The following is a 20,725-nucleotide window of genomic DNA, read 5'->3' as shown; positions in this document are numbered from 1 at the left end:
TTTGATGAGATATTGTTTGGAATGTGTGAGCAGGGAGACCAATTTCACACTTGACTAATAGGCTTTAATCTTTCTCAACCTAAATCCGGACTGTCTGACAGAGATCCTCTTCCGAGAGCTGGAGGTGCGACAGGTTGCCCTGAGACATCTTATTCACTTCCTTAAGGAAATAGGGGATCAAAAGCTGCTTTTAGACCTCTTCAGGTAAGAACTGATCGTCGGGTCTATAAAGTTGAGTAAGTACTTGTTTCAAAGCACTCTGAGGGATACAAAGGAACAGAAGACAGCAACTGCCCAACAAGCTATTGAAGTGTGAGGAGATAACTAGCAGTACAGCACAGCTTATGATAAGGTGCAAGCTGGTTAAGAACCAGGCTTTGGAGTCACACGCACTTGGGTTGAATGTTATTACAGATCTCCCACATCATTCATAGAGTGACCTTGGCCAAGTTACCAGCCCTCTTCGTGAGGTTTTCACATCTCTCACATGGAGATGATCACACCTACCCACAGGGTTATTATGAATATGAAGGGGTAGTATGTGAGCCAGCACTTATCCTAATACCTAGTTTGTAGTATTAATATTTATTAAGTGTTTTATTAAAAAAGACGTAGAATAAAGGTATCTTTTATTACTTGATTTCTAAGTGATACCAGTGGGAAGTACAGTAGAAGAGAAGAAGGAAATATTTTCAGTCAGGATACCCAAGTAAAGCCTCATGGAAGTGATTAGATTTGCATGGGCCTATAAAACTAGGTAGGATTCTGATTGGTGAGAGAAAGGCATGTCTGCTGGGGGTAAAGAGGTCTGAGGTCTTTTACCATGTTTTTCTTCCCTCTAATTCCAGTCAGTGGGGACTATTTCCCACCTTTGGATTAAAATACGTGCATATGGCCGGGCGCAGTGGCTCAAACCTGTAATCCCAGCACTTTGGGAGGCCGAGACGGGCGGATCACGAGGTCAGGAGATCGAGACCATCCTGGCTAACATGGTGAAACCCCGTCTCTACTAAAAAATACAAAAATCTAGCCGGGCGACGTGGCGGGCGCCTGTAGTCCCAGCTACTCAGGAGGCTGAGGCAGGAGAATGGTGGGAACCCGGGAGGCGGAGCTTGCAGTGAGCTGAGATCCGGCCACTGTACTCCAGCCCCGGGGACAGAGCGAGACTCCGTCTCAAAAAAATAAAAAATAAAATAAAATAGGTGCATATGATGTCCTTTCTTCAGTGTCAGGGAAATGGTTAGAACCTCTGTTTAGACTGACATGTGGCCCAAGGCGACTCTGATTACCCAGTGACTCCAGCACAGCAATGAGCTCCCCAGAAGACTGAGGTGGGGAAAAGCAGGTTACCTGGTTAGGGTCAAGATTACAGGTGTTAGCCAGAAATTTGCAAAAGAAGACATGGTCACGGAGGCTGGCTGCTTCCTCCCTTCCTCCTTCCCTCCCTTCCTCTTCCCCAATGAACAAGGCTTTATCAGGCATCACCTCCAAGCCAAAATGGTAATGTTAATTATGGTGGTCTATTCAGAGTAAAGAAGAATCAGAAGACAAAAGTCCTGGTGCTCCAAGGTTTTACCTAAGCCTGTGGGGGAGACAAAACACATTGTACTCTGTCCATGAAAACAGTAAAGAACAATATAGAAAATATGTTTTCAAGATTGTATGGACAGAGAATAGTGCTTTAATCTTAGGGGAAAAAAAAAAAACAACCAAGTTTTCTGTGGGCCCGAGTAGATGGCTCTGAGCTTCCCTGCCAGACCTGTTAACAAAGTTATTAGTTCCTTGCAATACCTTCTTGTCCTTGCTTTTTGATCAGCCAGAGAGACCAGGGGAACAATGATACCTGATCAACCGTTTATCTTGTGTATAGAGGGAAATGAGTCTGAACTGTGTTTCTCCTAGAGGAGGCACTCTATTTTGTGAGGTTATACTGCCACACATCAATAGATACAAATGCCCTGCTCCCTTCTGCTTCTTCCCAGGTTCCTAGATAGAACAGAAGAGCTGGCGGTAAGTGTGGCCTTTGTTTCAGTTGGGGACCAGTTTAACAGAAATCTAGGCTGGGCACAGTGGCTCACGCCCGTAATCCCAGCATTTTGGGAGGCCGAGGTGGTCGGATCACCTGAGGTCAGGAGTTCAAGACCAGCCTGGCCAACATGGCGAAACCCTGTCTCTACTAAAAATACAAAAATCAGCCGGGTGTGGTGGCGCACGCCTGTAATCCCAGCTGCTTGGAAGGCTGAGGCAGGAGAATTTCTATAACCTGGGAGGGGGAGGTTGCAGTGAGCTGAGATCATGCCATTGCACTTCAGCCTGGATGATAGAGTGAGACTCTGTCTCAGAAAAGAAACAAACCCAGAAATCTAAGTCAAACCTCAGCCTCCAAGATCCTAGACTGATTGAGCTATTTCCTTTGATATTGATTATATACAGAAGAGAGAGGCACCTGGAAAACCTGAAAACTTAATCTGAATGATGTATTTTTCTTTTTATATGCTCTTTTGGTTGGGCTTATGAATAAGTTTTAAAAAATAAATATGTGAAAATTGGCCTGGTCAATTTGTGATTTGTTTTCCGGTTGTTTTCAGGTCCTGGTTGGTAGGAGTTTTGGGGTTTTGGCTTCTCACAAAGAAAATGTTGAAGGCTAAGAGGCTAAGAAACCAGATATGGGTCAAGAAGGAAGATAGGTCAAGTTGATGATACACCCAACATGTTTTGGCTGAGAATTCAATGGCCAAGTGTTAAGATTGAATTTTGGCAGATTTTCACAATCATAGAATGAACTCCTGGAATATAAGAATAAATCTGAAATTTTACCAAAAACTCAATTGTATTATTAAAACTTCAGCAATTCATGTTAAAAAAAAAACAAAAAACTTGTCATTATAATGCAGATATAAGAATTTCTAGCCAAGCATGGTGGCTTATGCCTGTAATGCCAGCACTTGGGAGGCTGAGGTGGGAGGAACACTAGAGTCCAGGAGTTGGAGACTAGCCTGGGCAACATAGTGAGATCCCATCTCTAAAAAAATTGTAAAAATTAGTAAAGCATGATGGCGCATGCCTGTAGTTCCAGCTACCTGGGAAGCTGAGATGGGAGGATTGCTTAAGTCTGGGAGGTCATGTCTGGGCGAAAGAATGAGACCTTGTCTCAAAAAAAGGATTTCTCAGCACTGTTGACGGCAGGATTGCTTTTTTAGTTACTGTACAACACATTCAGTTGGCACATTAAGTATTGTTAACCTTTGAACAGCATAATTACAATATAATACTGAAAATGCTTTTCAGAAACATGGGTTTTTTTTGTTTTTGTTTTTGTTTTTGTTTTGAGACAGGCTGGAGTACAGTGGTGCATGATCATGTATTTTACATATAGTTTACTGCAGACTCCCAATTCCTGGTTCAAGCCTCAGGCTCCCAAGTAGCTGAGACTACAGGTGCACATGACCACACCTGACTAATTTTTTAAAATCTTTTTGTAGAGATAGGGGTCTCACTTTGTTTGCCAGGCTGGTCTCAAACTCCTAGCTTCAAGCTGTCCTCCCACCTTGGCCTCCCAAAGTTTTAGGATTACAGATGTGAACCACCTCACCTGGCTCAGTAACATGTTTTCTGAAAGGAACTTGTACTTAATATTCAAAGCATGAGACAATCTGAAAAATCCTTTTTCTTAATCAACTGAAAATGATTGGCAGCCTGTAGTAATTATTGAAAAGCTATTTATATTTTTAAATCTCTCTAAGTTCAAAACTATAAGGATTTTTCTTCTTACAGCATTCTTATAAACTTTTTTGTTTTGAATTTGATTAGTGAGAATAAATGTGTTTTGGGTAACTCATTTTAATCTAAAACTTTATTTTCTTTATACTCATGTTTGAATTGAAGATGATTTATCATGCATGTTGTTGTATATAGATTTTGAATTTTTCAACCTTGTAAACTTTGGAAGTGGCAAAGCTGATAGAACACTTTTAGTGTATGTCCACAGAATATGAAGGTTTCCCAAGAAGAACTTTTCTTGAAAGACCTAAGGCTGAAATGGAATTGAATAACAAAAAATTAACTATACCTCTTAAAGATTACTTTCTTTAATATTAGGAATGATTGTATACCAACTATTTTATATGAAATGTTTTACAAAGATTGGGTTATGATATATAATTTCTGTTATTCTGTCTTATTTACATTTTTACATTTACATTTTTATATACATTTACATTTTTATATATAGCTGTTGGCTCAATCTGTGAATATTTATGAACAGTGAGTCAGAATGACATGCCCTATTTATATTACTGATGCTAATTGTTAGATGTTGACATGATCATACTACCATTGATCATGTACATGGTCAAGGATGCCAAAAATAACACTGAAATACGCATTTAGCTCTTTGACTTTTCAAAATCTAAATCTGAAGCAAAATATTCATTTTCGGTTAAATACTGAGGCTAAAATGAAACTTAAAGGTAAAGCTCAGTACTGTATCTACTCAGTGCTTCATTAGATAGATCAGCACTGGCCAATAGAACTTTCTACAATGATGGAAATATTCCATATTTGGGCTGGGCGCAGTGGCTCACGCCTGTAATCCCAGCACATTGGGAGACCAAGGTGGGGCAGGTCACCTGAGGTCAGGAGTTTGAGACCATGATGGTGAAACCGTGCCTCTACTAAAAATATAAAAATTAGCCAGGCATGGTGGTGGGTGCTTGTAATCCCAGCTACTCGGGAGGCTGAGGCAGGAGAATCACTTGAACCCGGGAGGCAGAGGTTGCAATAAGCTGAGATTGTGCCATTGCACTCCAGCCTGGGCAACAAAAGCGAGACTCCGTCTCAAAAAAAAAAAAATTTACATATTTGTGTTGTCCAATATAGTAGCCCCTGGTCACATGTAGCTACTGAGTTCTTTAAAAGTAGCTAGTGTTAACTAAGGAGGTGAATTTCTACTTTAATTAATTTAAATTTAAAGAAACAGTTGTAGCTAGAGGCTATTGTATTGTACAGTGCAGTTATAGATAAACCTACTAATGATATGTAGTCACTCTTTGCCTATCCCCCCGCCCGCCCCCCATAACCATTTATACCCAGAAATGAAGAATTTGGTTTTTTTTAAAGCACGGGAAGTTCAATTATTCAGCTATCTCCCTCATCTAAGGAGACAAAATACCTCAAAGCCTTTTTCTGCTTTTTGTAGCTATCTCATTATCGAGAGCATTTGAACATTCGGGACCCTGACAAACGAAAAGAATTTCTTAAGACCTGTATTGGGTAAGTATGGGGGAGAAGTGATTTTAAGTATCAATACCTTTACCCAGAAGGAATGAAGAAAATTAAAAAGGGTGGAATGGATAGGCAGGAAGGGAAGGGCTAACAATGAATCATACCAGCATCATTCAGGGTCGCCTCGTGCAGTGGTGTTCACACACTAGTCCCCAGCAGAGTTTCCACTGCTTAGTGGTAAACCGAGAAAAAAAAAAAGACAAATGTAGAGAGATTTTTTTCCTAAAGCCAAATTTATTTAATTTGAAAGGCTATCTTTTATTGGAGGATTTTTGTCCTCACTTTTCTCCTCTTATTTGGTACCAAAATGCGTTGTACCTTTTTTTGTGACCTTAGGTAATAAAAAGATAGCAATACTTTAGGGACCTGATGCATTTTTTTCAGTGTTACTGGTCCTTGAAACCCCAAAGTCCAAGAACCACGGATCCAGGGCAAGCTTTCATCCAGAATTAAAATTATTATAAAACCCAGCTCCACATATTCCTGTGACAGGGTGCCCGTTGCTCTTGAAACAGCTCAGTTTGTTTTTGAACAACCTTCATTGTTGGAAAGTACTTCCTTATGTTAAGCTGAAACTTGCTTCCCTGTATCTTTTGAGACAGGTGTAGCGTCTCTCAAGTAGTCCTTTCTTCTTCAGGTTCAGCGCTCATGCTTGTTTCAACCATTCCTCATGTGACGTGATTTCCCGGCTTCAAGTTTAGAAATTTGATTATATCAGTGAAATCCATTTAATGTTACCCAAATACTGAGATATGTTATATGGCCTCTGGAAAACAAGGAGAAAAGTTAAAATAGTGAAGTAACTAGAATTTAAAGCATCTCTCTAATTTATCTCTTCTAAAAATTCACTGTGGCTAAAACTTATCTGGAATAGTGCAATTAAAACTCAGAGTTCTTCCTGGAGTGAGCAGAGTACGGGGAATAATGCAGTGCTTTTTAAAAGATAGACCTGTGAACTGGGCATTTAAAATCTGACCTCTGTTCCTGGCCTTCCCCATTGACTGACCACATAACTTTTTGGCAAGATGCTGTCCCTTAGCATCTTCATGTATAACAATAATGCGGCTGGGTGTGGCAGCTCACGCCTGTAATCCCAGCACTTTGGGAGGTTGAGGTGGGTAGATCACAAGGTTAGGAGATCAAGACCATCCTGGCCAACATGGTGAAACCCCGTCTCTACTAAAAATACAAAAATTAGCGGGGCGTGGCAGCATGCACCTGTAGTCCCAGCTACTCGGGAGGCTGAGGCAGGTGAATTGCTTGAACTCAGGAGGTGGAGATTGTAGTGAGCCAAGATCACTCCACGGCATTCCAGCCTGGGCGACACAGAGAGACTCCATCTCAAAACAAACAAAAAGCATAATGCAGTGTTGAAGATAGGACCCTTGACATTTGTGATATTTGTCAATCTATAAACATACCACCATGCCATGTAATTTAATTTACCTTTTGTACTCTGCAATAAAAAAAATGGCCAACAAATCTATGTGTCCCCTCAGTAAGTTAAGCACAAGCCACAGAATTTCACTGGGATGTGGATGATGGGCAGTTGCCTAGGCTCACTCATTAGCTTTGTGACTGGTTCACCAAATATTCCAGCTCCCAAAATGAGAAGATCCTACTTCATTTATCAGCAAAATTATGAGTGACTATAAGTATTTTGTGGACTTTCAGGATCCCTCTTGAATTGGCAAAACCTTTAATATGAAATTCACACCATTCATGCTATGTCTTTCTTCCTCTAAGGGATGCTCTAAAGGTGAACTGAGATCAGACTTGTGAGGCACCATGAGCCTCTTATACTTATGCTGGTGATTTGGTTTAGTTGGGTTTGTTTCCTTTTTCGAATAGAGAAAAGTACTAACCTTCTGGCACTCTACCAGCTTGCCATTTTCAGCAGAAGATTCTGCACACATACAGGACCATTACACGCTCCTGGAACGCCAGATCATTATTGAGGTTAGACTCCTCATCTCTACATCTTCTGCGTCAGCGCCAAGGCTCAGTGCCATTCAGCATCTAGGAGATTTCTATACTCTGCACGTGGGTCATTTCTTGTTGGTTTCTAAAAGCCTTTCATTTTCTGCCTCTACACAATAGCCCCCTTCCTCCATTGTTTTTAGGATCCTTTTTCCTCTTACCAGCTGTTAACCTGGAAGTATTTCTTCTTCATCCCAAATCTCCCATGTCATCACCACTTCTATTTGTTTCCATCCAACGTGGATCCATGATCACTTTATGGATTTTAAACTACCCTGGGGATATCCTAGGCAATTTCTTTCTTTTTCTCTTCTTTGTTTTCACTCCTAGGGTGGGAAACACAACTGCTATAGTATTAAAAGGCTTTTCTCCTGCCTCTACTCCATGGACATTGTTTTTTGTTGTTGTTGTTTTTGTTTTTTTGTTTTGTTTTGTTTTGTTTTTTACTTGGCTTACTCTACCACAGGCAAATGATCGCCATCTAGAATCAGCAGGACAGACTGAGATCTTCCGAAAGCACCCCCGCAAAGCTTCCATCCTCAACATGCCACTAGTGACAACGCTTTTCTACTCCTGCTTCTATCACTACACGGAGGCTGAGGTACAGGCAAAATATGGAAGATTCCACAAAAAGAACATAGTTCAAATCCAGTACTTTTACGTACTCTATTAATAATGGGTATGTATAGTTCTCAGAAATCCACCTGGAAGCTTTCCTGGCCCTCACCAGGGGTAAGAGGGTCTCATCTGGCCAGGAGGGAAGAGGTTTGTAAGGTTTGTGGCTTCAAGTAAGCTGGCATGCTAGCATAGCAAGTTCTATCCCTGGTGCTGTTACCTGTAGAAGTCTCTGTTCAAAGGTCCATGATTTCAAATGGATTAGCATGGTGTGGAGAAGGGCAGCAGGGTAGCAAGTAGCTGTGGATACTTTTTTTTTTCTGAGATGGAGTTTCGCTCTGTCACTCAGGCTGGATGGAGCACAGTGGTGTGATCTTTGCTCACTGTAACCTCCACCTCCCAGGTTCAAGCAATTCTCCTGCCTCAGCCTCCCGAGTAGCTGGGATTACAGGTGTGTGCCACTACTCCTGGCTAATTTTTTTTTTGTATTTTTAGTAGAGATGGGGTTTCACCATGCTGGCCAAGCTGGTCTTGAACTGACCTCGTGATCCACCTGCCTCGGCCTCCCAAAGTGCTGGGATTATAGGCGTGAGCCTTCTTCCAAACTTTTTCGAAGAAGTTTAGATTCCATGCTAACAGGCAGACATTTTCCCCTTATTTGGATTAGCAGAAAATGGGAAAAAGCACCATACTTATTAATCCAGTTCCCGATAAGCCAGCTTGTAGTGGTATCTGACTATTCCCAATGGAGCTTTTCCCTGAAATTAACTTCTGTGTTTAAATGGCAACGGAGTAAGATGTAGAAAGTCTCTGTAGTGGGAGAGAAAATGAGAGCTTGGGTGGCACATGGGAAAGTCAATATCACTAAAGTTCCTTTTTCGCTTTCATCCTAGGGGACGTTCAGCAGTCCCATCAACCTGAAGAAGACATTTAAGGTAGATACAAATTGGTCAGTGTTATGAAAGGAGTGATCAGGGTAACTACATGGAGTGGATGTTGCTTTGTAACCCTGTACAGTATGTCCTTTGATATTCAAGGTTGAAGGTGGAAAGGAATGAGTTTGGGAAAGTGAGAGAAGACTGAATGCCCTATAGCAGTGGTGGGGCTTGGAAATTAAGAAGTTCTTGAGCTGAGAAATGTTTTGATTTTTAAGAGCAGAGTCAATATCAGGAAATATTTAATGTCTGTCTTTTCTAAAATTCTCAAGCACCCCCATTGATGTATTTCTACTTCCCTTTAATTTTTCTTGGTCTCTGCTTTCCAGATCCCAGACAAACAGTATGTGCTGACAGCCCTGGCTGCTCGTGCCAAGCTTCGAGCCTGGAATGATGTAGACGCCCTATTCACCACAAAGGTGTGTGCCCTGGAACTGTTTAGTGCTACTGAGGCCTTGGGAGACAGAAGGGTTCTATCATGTTACAAGTTCTGCTTACTGGTGTACATTTTTCCTCCAACTTTTTATTTTCCAAAATTTCAAACCTAAAGAAAAGTTGAAAGAATGAATTTTATAGTTCATATAATAATCAAATATATATTATAATAGTATAATAGTCTTTATCTACACTAATTTATTAACAATTTTGGCCGGGTGCTGTGGCTCACACCTGTAATCCCAGCACTTCGGGAGGCCAAGGAGGGTGGATCACGAGGTCAGGAGATCGAGACCATCCTAGCTAAAACAGTGAAACCCCATCTCTACTAAAAGTACAAAAAATTAATCGGGTGTGGTGGCAGGTGCCTGTAGTCCCAGCTACTCGGGAGGCCAAGGCAGGAGAATGGCGTGAACCCGGGAGGCGGAACTTGCAATGAGCCGAGATCACGCCACTGCACTCCAGCCTGGGCGACAGAGCGAGACTCCATCTCAAAAAAAAAAAAAAACAATTTTGCTATATATGCTTTCTCTTTTTCTATACCTATGTGTTTTTCTTTTCTGAATCATTTGAAAGTAAGTTGTAGACATCTTAACACCTCTCCTTAAATACTTCATAAGCACAATATTGGGCCAGGCACAGTGGCTCACGCCTTTAATCCCAGTACTTTGGGAGGCCGAGGTGGATGGATCACCTGAGGTCAGGAGTTTGAGACCATCCTGGCCAACATGGTGAAACCCCATCTCTACTAAAAATACAAAAATTAGCTGGGCTTGGTGATGTGCGCCTGTAATCCCAGCTACTCGGGAGGCTGAGGCGGGAGAATTGCTTGAACACAGAAGGTGGAGGTTGCCGTGAGCCAAGATTGCACCATTGCACTCCAGCCTGGACAACAAGAGTAAAATCCTGTCTCAAAAAAAAAAAAAATTACATATATATATATAATTATCACTAAAATAATTTAACATTAATATAATAATATATATGTAATCATGGTCCATATTTAAATTCATTCTTTATAGCTGTTTTGGTTTGCTTCTGTATTTTTTTCTATCAGGATCCAAAGACCTTGCATTGAGTTTTGTTGTCATGTCTCTACTGATTTGCCTTTTTTAAAATTAATTTTTATTGTATATATTTAAGGTACAACATAATGTTTTGATCTACATATACATAGTGAAATGATTATACAGTCACACCAATTAACATCCATCATCTCACAGTTAGCCATTTTTTGTGAGTGTGGTAAGAGCCCCTAAAATTCACTCTCTTAGCAAATTTCCAGTATACACTACACTATTATTAACTGTAGTCCTCATGCTGTACATTAGATTTCTAAATTTATTCATCCTCATAACTACAACTTTGACCTACATTTTCCCCTCTCTGGAAACTACTTTCTATGTGTTTGACTTTTGTAGATCCTACATATGAGTGAGATCATGAAGTTATTTTCCTTTCTGTGTCTGGCTTGTTTCACTTAGCATAATGTCCTCTGGGTTCATCCATGCTGTCACATGTCAGGATCTCCTTATTAAGTTCTGAATACATTCCATTGTATATATGTACCACAATTTGTTTATCAATTCATCCATCAATAGACACTTAAGTTATTTCCATATCTTCGCTCTTGCGAATAATGCCACAATAAACATAGGAGTGTAGATGTCTCTGTGAGATGCTGATTGCATTTCCTTTGGATATATACCCAATAGTGGGATTTCTGGATAATATTTTAGTTCTGTTTAAACATTTTTGAGGAATGCCTATACTGTTTTTCATGATGACTGCACTAATTTACATTCCCACTGACAACAGTATACTGGGGTCTCTTTTTGCTACACCCTTGCCAACACTTGTTATCTTTCTTCTTTTTTTTTAAAGATAAATGTTATATATTGTATATAAGTTATACAATAAGATGTTATGAGTTACATGTAGATGGTAAAATGGTTACTACAGTGAATCAAATCAACATATCTGTCATCTCAAATTATTTTTTGTGGCAAAAGCAGCTAAAATCTACTCATTTAGCAAAACTCCTGATTACAGTACAATATTGTTAACTACAGTCCTCATCTTGTAATTAGATCTCTAAAGCTAATGTTCCAGCATGTATGTATATATATACCATAGTTCCATAGTTTCTGTATCCATTTATCTGTCAATGAACACTTAAATTGTTTCCTTATCTTGGCTATTTTTTGGGGGGGAGGGAATTATTTATTTGTTTATTATTTTTGTAAGTTATAGACATTTAAATTCTCAGCAATAACTTATAATAGTTACATTTCATGAATAGTTAACATCTCATGAATAGTGTTACAATGAATGTGGAAATGCAAGTATCTTTATGAGGTGATGATTTCATTTCTTTTGGGTATATACCCAAAAGAAGGATTGATTACTGGGTCATATGGTAGTTCTATTTTCATTTTTATTTATTTTTTTTTGAGAGAGGCTCTCACTCTCACCCAGGCTGAAGTGCAGTGGCATGACCGTAGCTCACAGCAGGCTGTTATCCACATTGGCTACCCCAATCTACATTCCCACCAACAGGGTACAAGAGTTCCCTTTCCCCGCACCCTTGCTAACACATCATTTGTCTTTTTGATAACAGCCATCTTAACAGGTGTGATGTGATGTCTTACTGTAGTTTTGATTTGCATTTCCCTGATGATTAGTGATATTGATCACCTTTTCATATACCTCTTGGCCATTTTCATGTTTTCTTTGGAGAAATGTCCATTCAGGTCTTTTGCCCATTTTTAAAATCTGGTAATTTTTATTTCTGCTATTGACTTGTGTGAGTTCTTTATATGTTTTAGATATTGATCCCTTATCAGATATGTGGTTTACAAATATTTTCTTCTAACCCATAGGCTGCCTTTCATTTTGATTGTTTCCTTTGCCACGTGCAGCTTTTTAGTTTGATGTAATCCAATTTATTTTTTGCTTTTGTAGTCTGAGCCTCTGGTGTGATATCCAAAAAATCATTGTCAAGGCCAATGTCAAGGAACTTTTTCCCATGTTTTCTTCTAGGAGTTTTATGGCTTCAGGTCTTATGCTTAGGTCTATTATCCATTTTGAGTTGATTTTTGTGTATGGTATAAGATAAAGGTCTAATTTCATTGTTTTGCATGTGGAAATCCAGTTTTCCCAGCACCACTTGTTGAAGAGACTATCCTTTCCCCATTGGGTCCACTTGGTGCTTTTGTTGAAAATTAGCTGACCATGTATGCTTGGGTTTATTTCTAGGCTCTCTATTCTATTCCGCTGGTGTATGTGTTTGTTTTTATGCCAGCACTGTACTGTTTTGATTACTGTATATAACTTTGTAATATAATTTGAAATCATGAAGCATGTTGCCTCCTACCCCTACCCACCCCCCCCCCCTTTTTTTTTGTTTTGAGATGGAGACTTGCTCTGTCACCCACGCTGGAGTGCAGTAGTGCAATCTCGGCTCACTGCAACCTCGCCTCCTAGGTTCCAGCTAATCTCCTGCCTTAGCCTTCCAAGTAGCTGGGATTAAAGGCATGTGCCACCATGCCTAGCTGATTTTTGTATTTTTAGTAAAGATGGGGCTTCACCGTGTTGGCCAGGCTGGTCTCGAACTCCTGGCCTCAAGTGATCCTCCCACCTCGGCCTCCCAAAGTGCTGGGATTACAGACATGAACCACCGCACCCGGCCTCCATTTTGTTTTTCTTTAACATTGATTGCTTTGGCTATGTGGGATCTTTGGTGATTCCATATGAATTGGTTTACATTTTAAATATCTGTTTTTCCATTGTAGGTTTGAAATTTTTTTGTTTTTCCCATTTGTTAATTATTTAATTAGTTGTATTAACAAAGCAATACATGTCTGTTGTCAAAATCAAACACTGTATTAAAGTATAGAAAGAGTGAAGTTCCTTTTTCATTTTCTACCTACTCCTATCTCACCCCCTTTCTCAAGGCAAACACTGTTAAAAGTTTAGACCTTCCCTCATGAATTTGCAAATAAACATCTATACTTATAAAGATATGGAAGATGGAATTATTTTCTACATTGATAAGTTCATATTACAAATATTAAGTAAGTTACTTATCCCATTTAGTAGTATTTCAAGACTTTTCCCTGCATTCATTTCTATAGATCTAAGAAGTTATTTCAAACCTGATTCATTTCTACTTTCTCAAATCGCTTGATTTTTCTGAAAAATTCATTTCTCATTATTTCTGTATCCTTCAGCACCTCCACCCACCCACCACATTATTCTGGTCTGATCGTAAAACATAGACTAGCCTAGAATGTGTTGAGTGTGCCTGGCCTACCTACCGCTGCCCCATCTTCCTCTTTCAGAACTGGCTGGGCTATACCAAGAAGAGAGCACCCATTGGCTTCCATCGGGTTGTCGAAATTTTGCACAAGAACAATGCCCCTGTGCAGGTAATGGCTCCTAAAGAGAGTTGGGTACAGGAGATTCTCAGATACCTAACTTTAAGCCTCTTATTGGTCAGTGATGGGAAACCCGATCTGCCCTTGTTTTCCTTTAAAGGCAGCACAATGGTTGCAATAGGCCTCAAGATAGAAAAGACCAGGGATTGAAATTCTCTCCCTTTCTCCCCTTTAGAAACAATTCCAGGCCGGGCGCGGTGGCTCAAGCCTGTAATCCCAGCACTTTGGGAGGCCGAGACGGGCGGATCAGGAGGTCAGGAGATCGAGACCATCCTGGCTAACACCGTGAAACCCCGTCTCTACTAAAAAAATACAAAAAACTAGCCGGGCGAGGTGGCGGGCGCCTGTAGTCCCAGCTACTCAGGAGGCTGAGGCAGGAGAATGGCGTAAACCTGGGAGGCGGAGCTTGCAGTGAGCTGAGATCCGGCCACTGCACTCCAGCCTGGGTGACAGAGCAAGACTCCGTCTCAAAAAAAAAAAAAAAAAAAAAAAAAAAAGAAACAATTCCAAACTGTCCTCTCTGAGTAGCATCTACTATGTTAGCCCAAGTGGAATACTGATGTACCGTTCAAATGATAGAAAAGCAGAACTCGTGGAGAAAAGACATCAGGGAAGAATGAGCAAAGCACTGGATCAGATCTAGAGCACTGTCATTGCTGGTGTGTGTATCTGGCTCTAGGATCAGGAGAAGTGTGCTCTTTCCTGCTTACTGAGGCAACATGGAAGTACTGTGTAGCATTACCTCATTCCCGTTGCAGAACTAGTCCTATGGTTGATGACGGGAATTGTACACGTTTGCTGTTGAACTCTTTTGCCGTCTTCAGGACTTTCTTTTCTACCTTGTAGAGCTCTATGCCTTATGGGTCTTTGAATCATTAATCGGAAGTACCTCTTCCCACAGATATTACAGGAATATGTCAATCTGGTGGAAGATGTGGACACAAAGTTGAACTTAGCCACTAAGTTCAAGTGCCATGATGTCGTCATTGATGTGAGTCCCCAAGAAATGGGAGTCCTCCGTTAGATCCTCAGTGGCGGGGGGGCAGTGGTGGGGATTATAATATTCTCTGTCCAAGATCCTGAGGTGCTCCCACCAGTTTTGACTGAATGAACAGAATCATCTGGCAAGAGTTCGTTTGGAGACCAGCATTCCTGTATTATTTTCCCAGCCCTCTGACTGGTTTCTCTGTGTTTTTATAAACTTGTCATACTTAGAGAATTCATAGAACTAAATCAAGCTACATAAGCTGTGTAGTCTTCTCTCCAACATGGAGTTCTGTAGGCATTGGACCTCACTGTCATCCCACTATAGCCTCTTAGCCTCTCTTTGAGTCTTGGGTCAAAGTGATGATGACAGAAAGAAATAAGCCCTCATGTCGGCACAGTGGCACACACCTGTAGTTCCAGCTACTCAGGAGCCTGAGGAGAGAGGATTGCTTGAGCCCAGGAGTTTGAGACCATCCTGGGCAAAAAGAACCCTGTACAGAAGGCTGATTGGAGGTTCGTATTGTTTGTTTTGATGCACAGACCTGCCGGGACCTGAAGGATCGTCAACAGTTGCTAGCATACAGGAGTAAGGTAGATAAAGGATCAGCAGAGGAGGAGAAGATTGATGCTCTTCTCAGCAGCTCGGTGAGCAGCTACAGTTTATCCCTCCAGCAGGCTCGGGAGACAGTTCACAAAACAGTACCAAGTGTATGTTCCCAAGGCCTGGAAGGATTGCAGTTGGCTAATCCACATGGATGTAAGGCTCTCCTCTGGCCACAATGTCAAAAGTACTGCTTTGAATAGCAGAAATTACTCCTGAGATGCGGTATGATAGGGGGGTAATCTGGGGACCTCAAGCTAAGACTTAACTGTAATGCTCTGATAATAGTTAAACCTAGCAGGTAGGAGAAACTAAATATTGAACGTATAGGCCGGGCGCGGTGGCTCAAGCCTGTAATCCCAGCACTTAGGGAGGCTGAGATGGGCGGATCACGAGGTCAGGAGATCGAGACCATCCTGGCTAACATGGTGAAACCCTGTCTCTACTAAAAAAATACAAAAAGCTAGCCGGGTGAGGTGGTGGGCGCCTGTAGTCCCAGCTACTCGGGAGGCTGAGGCAGGAGAATGGCATAAACCTGGGAGGCGGAGCTTGCAGTGAGCTGAGATCCGGCCACTGCACTCCAGCCTGGGCAACAGAGCGAGACTCCGTCTCAAAAAAAAAAAAAAAAAAAGACAGTATGAAAACATGTTTCAGATTCAGAATATCCAAACTGTATGGTCTCATGGGGAGGGATGGGACCTACCTGTTGAAAATAAGAAGTGGGTGAAATAGATGTTAGCTATCTGGGGAGCACAGCTGGTTCATCTCTCACAGCATGAAATTGCTGAGCTTTTTGTTAATATGAAAGTTAGTTCCCTGTTAGGTATTTTGGGACCTACCTTAGAGTCAAATGACCAAAATTAGGCTTGTAAAATACAAAATAGGTGTTTAATGCATCTTTGAATAAATGAACTCCCCCACATATTTTTAAAAATTTCTCAACATCCCCTACCTACCGATCTGATTCTACTTTTTCTTTTCTTTACATTATCTAGCTATGAGCCTTGTTTTGTTGCATTTTCTCTGCCTTGCTATAGGGATAAGTGAAAACTGATCATACACCTTCATTGTTTCCTCTTTCCATAGCAAATTCGATGGAAGAATTAAGTGGCATTGACTACCCTGAAACCTGCCTCATTTCCTCCTTTCCTGCCTGTGAAAGTAGAGAGAGCTCCTCTTTGAGAGAGCTGCAGCATCACATCGCTTGGGCCCATTATCAACAGGCAGTGCCAGCTACTCTTGACACAGATAACTTCAGACTGAACTTCTGTCCAAGGAACATCATCTGAGGATCGAGATCTAAAGCTTTGACTCATGAGAATGATTCCCTCCACCTGGTGCTCATATGAAGGTGGGAGTGATTTCTAGATTGGGCCCCTACTGGGTAAGATCTCACTTGGTCTGAGAAAAGTGACTGCTCCAGAAAGGAAGAGGTACAGGTGTCATAGGGTGACCACTCCATTCCACTCAGCTAATTATGATCCAGGACTTGGTGCTGGACATTGGCAGTTCTGCTCCGAATGAAGTCAGAACAGAACCAAAATGGCCCCAGGAAGGAATGCCAGTGTTTCCCAAGACCTGCTGGAGATGCACTCACACCAGACTGCACAGACCCCTCCACATTATGCCACACATTGCCTAGACATTGTGTTTCCTCAGCCATTTTCCCTCTGCTGCCCAGTTTACTCTGTCCAAAACCCTAAGGTTCTTCTCTCACTTGAACACAGATGACCTTGCTTGGGTGATGAGACATCCCCTTTATCTCTTCCTCTACTGCTAGCCCAGACCCGTCACTTTATAAGAAGCTCAGATGCAGCAGTGCTGGAGAGCTCTCTCTTTATGCAAAACTCCCATTTCACCAGGAGCTTTCAGAAGTTTCACCTGGGCTAAACTCAGCAGCATTTCTGTTAGGATATTTAGATGGAGGTATTATTTTCACACTTGGATTCTTCCTCTGTACCAATATTTGCCTCCTTTTCTGTGACTGAACTGGGTTTTTCTGACATGCGTAGACTCCTAATAAAAGTATTTCTTCCTTGGTGCCTTCTCTCCTGCTCCTGGTGGTTTTGTGCAGAATTATGAAATAATTGCTCAGGATCTTAGGATCATTACAAGTCTTCCTCAGTGACTGCATTCAGCAGCCTGTCAGCACATGTCAGGTTGTAGAGTAACAGTGCTATGGCAAAGCAGGGCTATGTGGTTAACAGAAGCCTGACTTTTTCCACCTCTACCACTAACTAGTTATGTGATGCTGGGTGAGTCCCTTTCTTTCTCTGGATTCATTAGATAATCTAAAATTTTATAGAGTTTGTTTGTTTGTGAGATGGAGTCTTACTCTGTCACCCAGGCTGGAGTGCAGTGGCACTCTCAGCTCACTGCAACCTCCACCTCCCAGGTTCAGATGATTCTCCTGCCTCAGCCTCCCGAGTAGCTGGGATTACAGGTGCCTGCCACCACACCCAACTAATTTTTGTATTTTTAGTAGAGATGGGGGTTTCACCATGTTGGCCAGGCTGGTCTTGAACTCCTGACCTCAGGTGATCCTCCTGCCTTGGCCTCCCAAAGTGTTGGGATTACAGGCGTGAGCCACCGCACCTGGCCTGTTTTTAAATAGACATGGTCTTGCTCTGTCACCCAGGCTGGAGTGCAGTGGCACCCTCATGGCTCACTGCAGCCTTGACATCCCAGACTCAAGCAATCTTCCTGCTTCAGCCTCCTGAGTAGCTGGGACTACAGGCACATGCCACCACACCCAGCTAACATTTTGTAGAGTTCTGTGCTCCTGTGACTGTGGAGTGGGTGAAGTCACAGAAAGAAAAGAGAAGATGCTCTTACAGAGGCACATACCATGCTTTAAGGCAATATGGTTCTCAACTGGAGGCAGTTTTGCCCCTCAAGAGACATTTGGCAATGTTTGAAGTTGCTTTCTGTTGCCACACTAGGAGTGCTACTGGCATCCAGTGGGTAGAGGTCAGGGATGCTGCTAAATGTCCTACAATCCACGGGACAGTCCCACAACAAAGAATTATCCTGCCCAAATGTTAGTAACACCGGTATTAAGAAACTCTGTTTTAAGGGGATCAGACTCCAGCTTTTGCTCCTCCACTTTGCAATTCCAGGTAACCTCATGCTTAGTTCCTTTCTTGATCATCCTTCTTGCTATTGAAGAAACAAGAGTTTAATTTGCTAGATTGTACTAAAATTATTGGTTCATCTTCAAACAAATAGTGGTTACTTTATTAACTAGTATATTGGTTAGGGTTCATTTAGAGAAGCAGAACCATTGGGCATATATATGCATTATTTAATCTAATCTATATATGCAGTTTGTTAGAGACATTTGACCTTTCTCTGACCTGTTAGAGAAATTGGATGAGAAGTACTGAGGAGTAGAGCCTGTCTTTTCTGTTTGAGTACTTCCACTCAAGGATGGCAACTGGAGGGTCTGATTAAGGTAGTTGTCTTCATGTCCAATGGTAGAGCTTGAAATCCATAGGGAAGGCCGTGAAGAAGGGAAGATTGTTATAAAGTGAGTGAGCAGGGACTGGGACCCATGTCAGTTCTCACAGCCTCCAACCTTCATGAAGTGGGTGTCCCGCTGCTGGAAAAGCTAGTGGCCTTTGTCATGGAACGGAAAAACACCCAGCCCAGGAGTGAGCAACTGAAGGAGGAACCAGGGAAGATGTAGCAGTTACAGGTCCAACTGTTGCCCCTCACCAGCAAGGTACCCCCAGCAGATAAACAGCAACATGTGTGAACTACAAAAGTACTTCCCCTGATTATGCACAGGTTGGTTGCTGTTCATTTCCACCTTCCTGGTCTTGCACAGAAATATCTCTGGTGGTCCACCTTAACCAGAAACATACAGGGAAGGGAATTCTGGAAATTGCAGTTCAGCCTAGCCAAGGTGACATGATACAAAACAGTAACAACTGATCTCCACTTTTGAGAATGCATAAGTAAAGGATAGGCCTAGAATTCATGTCTGTACAACTTGTATGCTGCATTGGTCATACTGATCTAGGAGGTTTTGAGCTTCTTTTTCCTTTGGAGCAGGAAGCATTACTTGGCAACATTAGGATGACCTACTGACTGTTTTGGTGTAAGGAAGTGTTTCTTGAGTTGGATGAGAACTTCCACGCCCTACATTTCAAGTGTAGAGGCTTTGCTTTTGTTTTATGTTATTTTATTTTTTTTGAGATGGCGTCTCGCTCTGTCGCCCAGGCTGGAGTGCAGCGGCACAATCTCTGCTCAGTGCAACCAATCTCCACATCCCAGGTTCAAGCAATTCTCCTGCCGCAGCCTCCTGAGTAGCCAAGATTACAGTCATGTGCTATCACACCTGGCTAATTTTTATATTTTTAGTAGAGATGGGGTTTCACCGTGTTGACCAGGCTGGTCTCGAACTCCTGACCTCAAGTGATCCACCTGCCTCAGTCTCCCAAAGTACTGGGATTATAGGCATGAGCCACTGTGCCTGGGTGAGACTTTGCTTTTAAAGAGATTGTGTCACATAACAGCCTTCCTATAAAAGGGATTAGAGAAGCCAGACACAAAAGGTCACACATTGTATGATTCCATTTATATAAAATATCTGGAATAGGTAAATCCATCCAGACAGAAAGCAGACTGGTGGCTGAGGGTGGGAAGGGATATGGAGTAACTGCTTGATGGGTGTAGGCTTTCCTTTTGGGAATATGAAAGTATTTTGGAACTACATAGAGGTGGTGGCACAACATTCCGAATGTATTGATGAATTATTCACTTTAAAATGGCTAATTTTATGTTATGTGGATTTCACCTGAAAAAATTTTTATTGGTTTCTTGAACATAAAAAGGAGTTGTAAACTAACTCAAGTAGTGCTAAGATCTGTAAGATATTCTAGTCTGAAAAAAAAAAACCTAGAAATCCAGAATCTTCTTTTGGGAAAAGGAGGGTCTCATACTGCTCTAGTGTGGTACTCCTAGAAGTAGTGGAAGGAACTCATGTCCTGATATTCAGCTCAGGAAGACCTCTAAGTGGGGCTGGCCCCTTTAAGACTCAGAGACTGTAATCTGGTAGTTAAGGAGTCATAATCACAAGTTTCTTGGGTAATTCTCCTTAGAAATGTAGTTCTTACCTTCCAGGTCAGAAGTACTGAGGAGCAGAGCCAATCTTCTCTGTTTGGTGATAGATATATGTAGATGGGTTTATATGACTTTGAGTTTAGTTTGTAAAATCTAGATGTCCCTGCCCTAGACAGGGGACAGTGATATTTAGTTTGGGTTCTTTTCTACCCTGTGGAGAACAGAGTTCAGTGAAAGGGAAGCATTTCTTTGAAATGTGGTTCTATGTGTTCAGTCCTATTTCCAAAACGCAGGAGGGAATGGAAGGGAAAACATCCTGGCTCAAAAATACCTGTAAAACTCAACTGTTGTTGTAAATTCATCTGCCGAAAACAGTGCCTGTA

At 41.6% G+C, this 20,725-nt stretch overlaps 1 protein-coding gene across 2 annotated transcripts in view; it reads left to right on the top strand.

The window, feature by feature from the left end:
* VIPAS39 (VPS33B interacting protein, apical-basolateral polarity regulator, spe-39 homolog) overlaps window positions 1–17,322 on the top strand; it is a 33,206-nt gene extending 15,884 nt beyond the window's left edge. For both annotated transcript variants that reach the window (XM_010382721.2, XM_030930308.1), the window contains exons 10-20: window positions 102–204; window positions 1,983–2,010; window positions 5,198–5,271; window positions 7,167–7,242; window positions 7,730–7,864; window positions 8,772–8,813; window positions 9,143–9,232; window positions 13,592–13,678; window positions 14,589–14,678; window positions 15,215–15,319; window positions 16,362–17,322. In XM_010382721.2, the coding sequence (XP_010381023.1) occupies window positions 102–204; window positions 1,983–2,010; window positions 5,198–5,271; window positions 7,167–7,242; window positions 7,730–7,864; window positions 8,772–8,813; window positions 9,143–9,232; window positions 13,592–13,678; window positions 14,589–14,678; window positions 15,215–15,319; window positions 16,362–16,382 (851 nt within the window). In that variant the 3' untranslated portion in view covers window positions 16,383–17,322. The remainder of the gene's footprint in view (window positions 1–101; window positions 205–1,982; window positions 2,011–5,197; window positions 5,272–7,166; window positions 7,243–7,729; window positions 7,865–8,771; window positions 8,814–9,142; window positions 9,233–13,591; window positions 13,679–14,588; window positions 14,679–15,214; window positions 15,320–16,361) is intronic.
* Window positions 17,323–20,725: the final 3,403 nt, after the last annotated feature.

The sequence above is a fragment of the Rhinopithecus roxellana genome, chromosome 5 (assembly GCF_007565055.1).
Source record: "Rhinopithecus roxellana isolate Shanxi Qingling chromosome 5, ASM756505v1, whole genome shotgun sequence".
In the NCBI taxonomy this organism is placed as follows: domain Eukaryota; kingdom Metazoa; phylum Chordata; class Mammalia; order Primates; family Cercopithecidae; genus Rhinopithecus; species Rhinopithecus roxellana.
The sequence above is the reverse complement of the archived record's forward strand: the minus strand, read 5'-3'. Positions and strand labels throughout refer to the sequence as shown.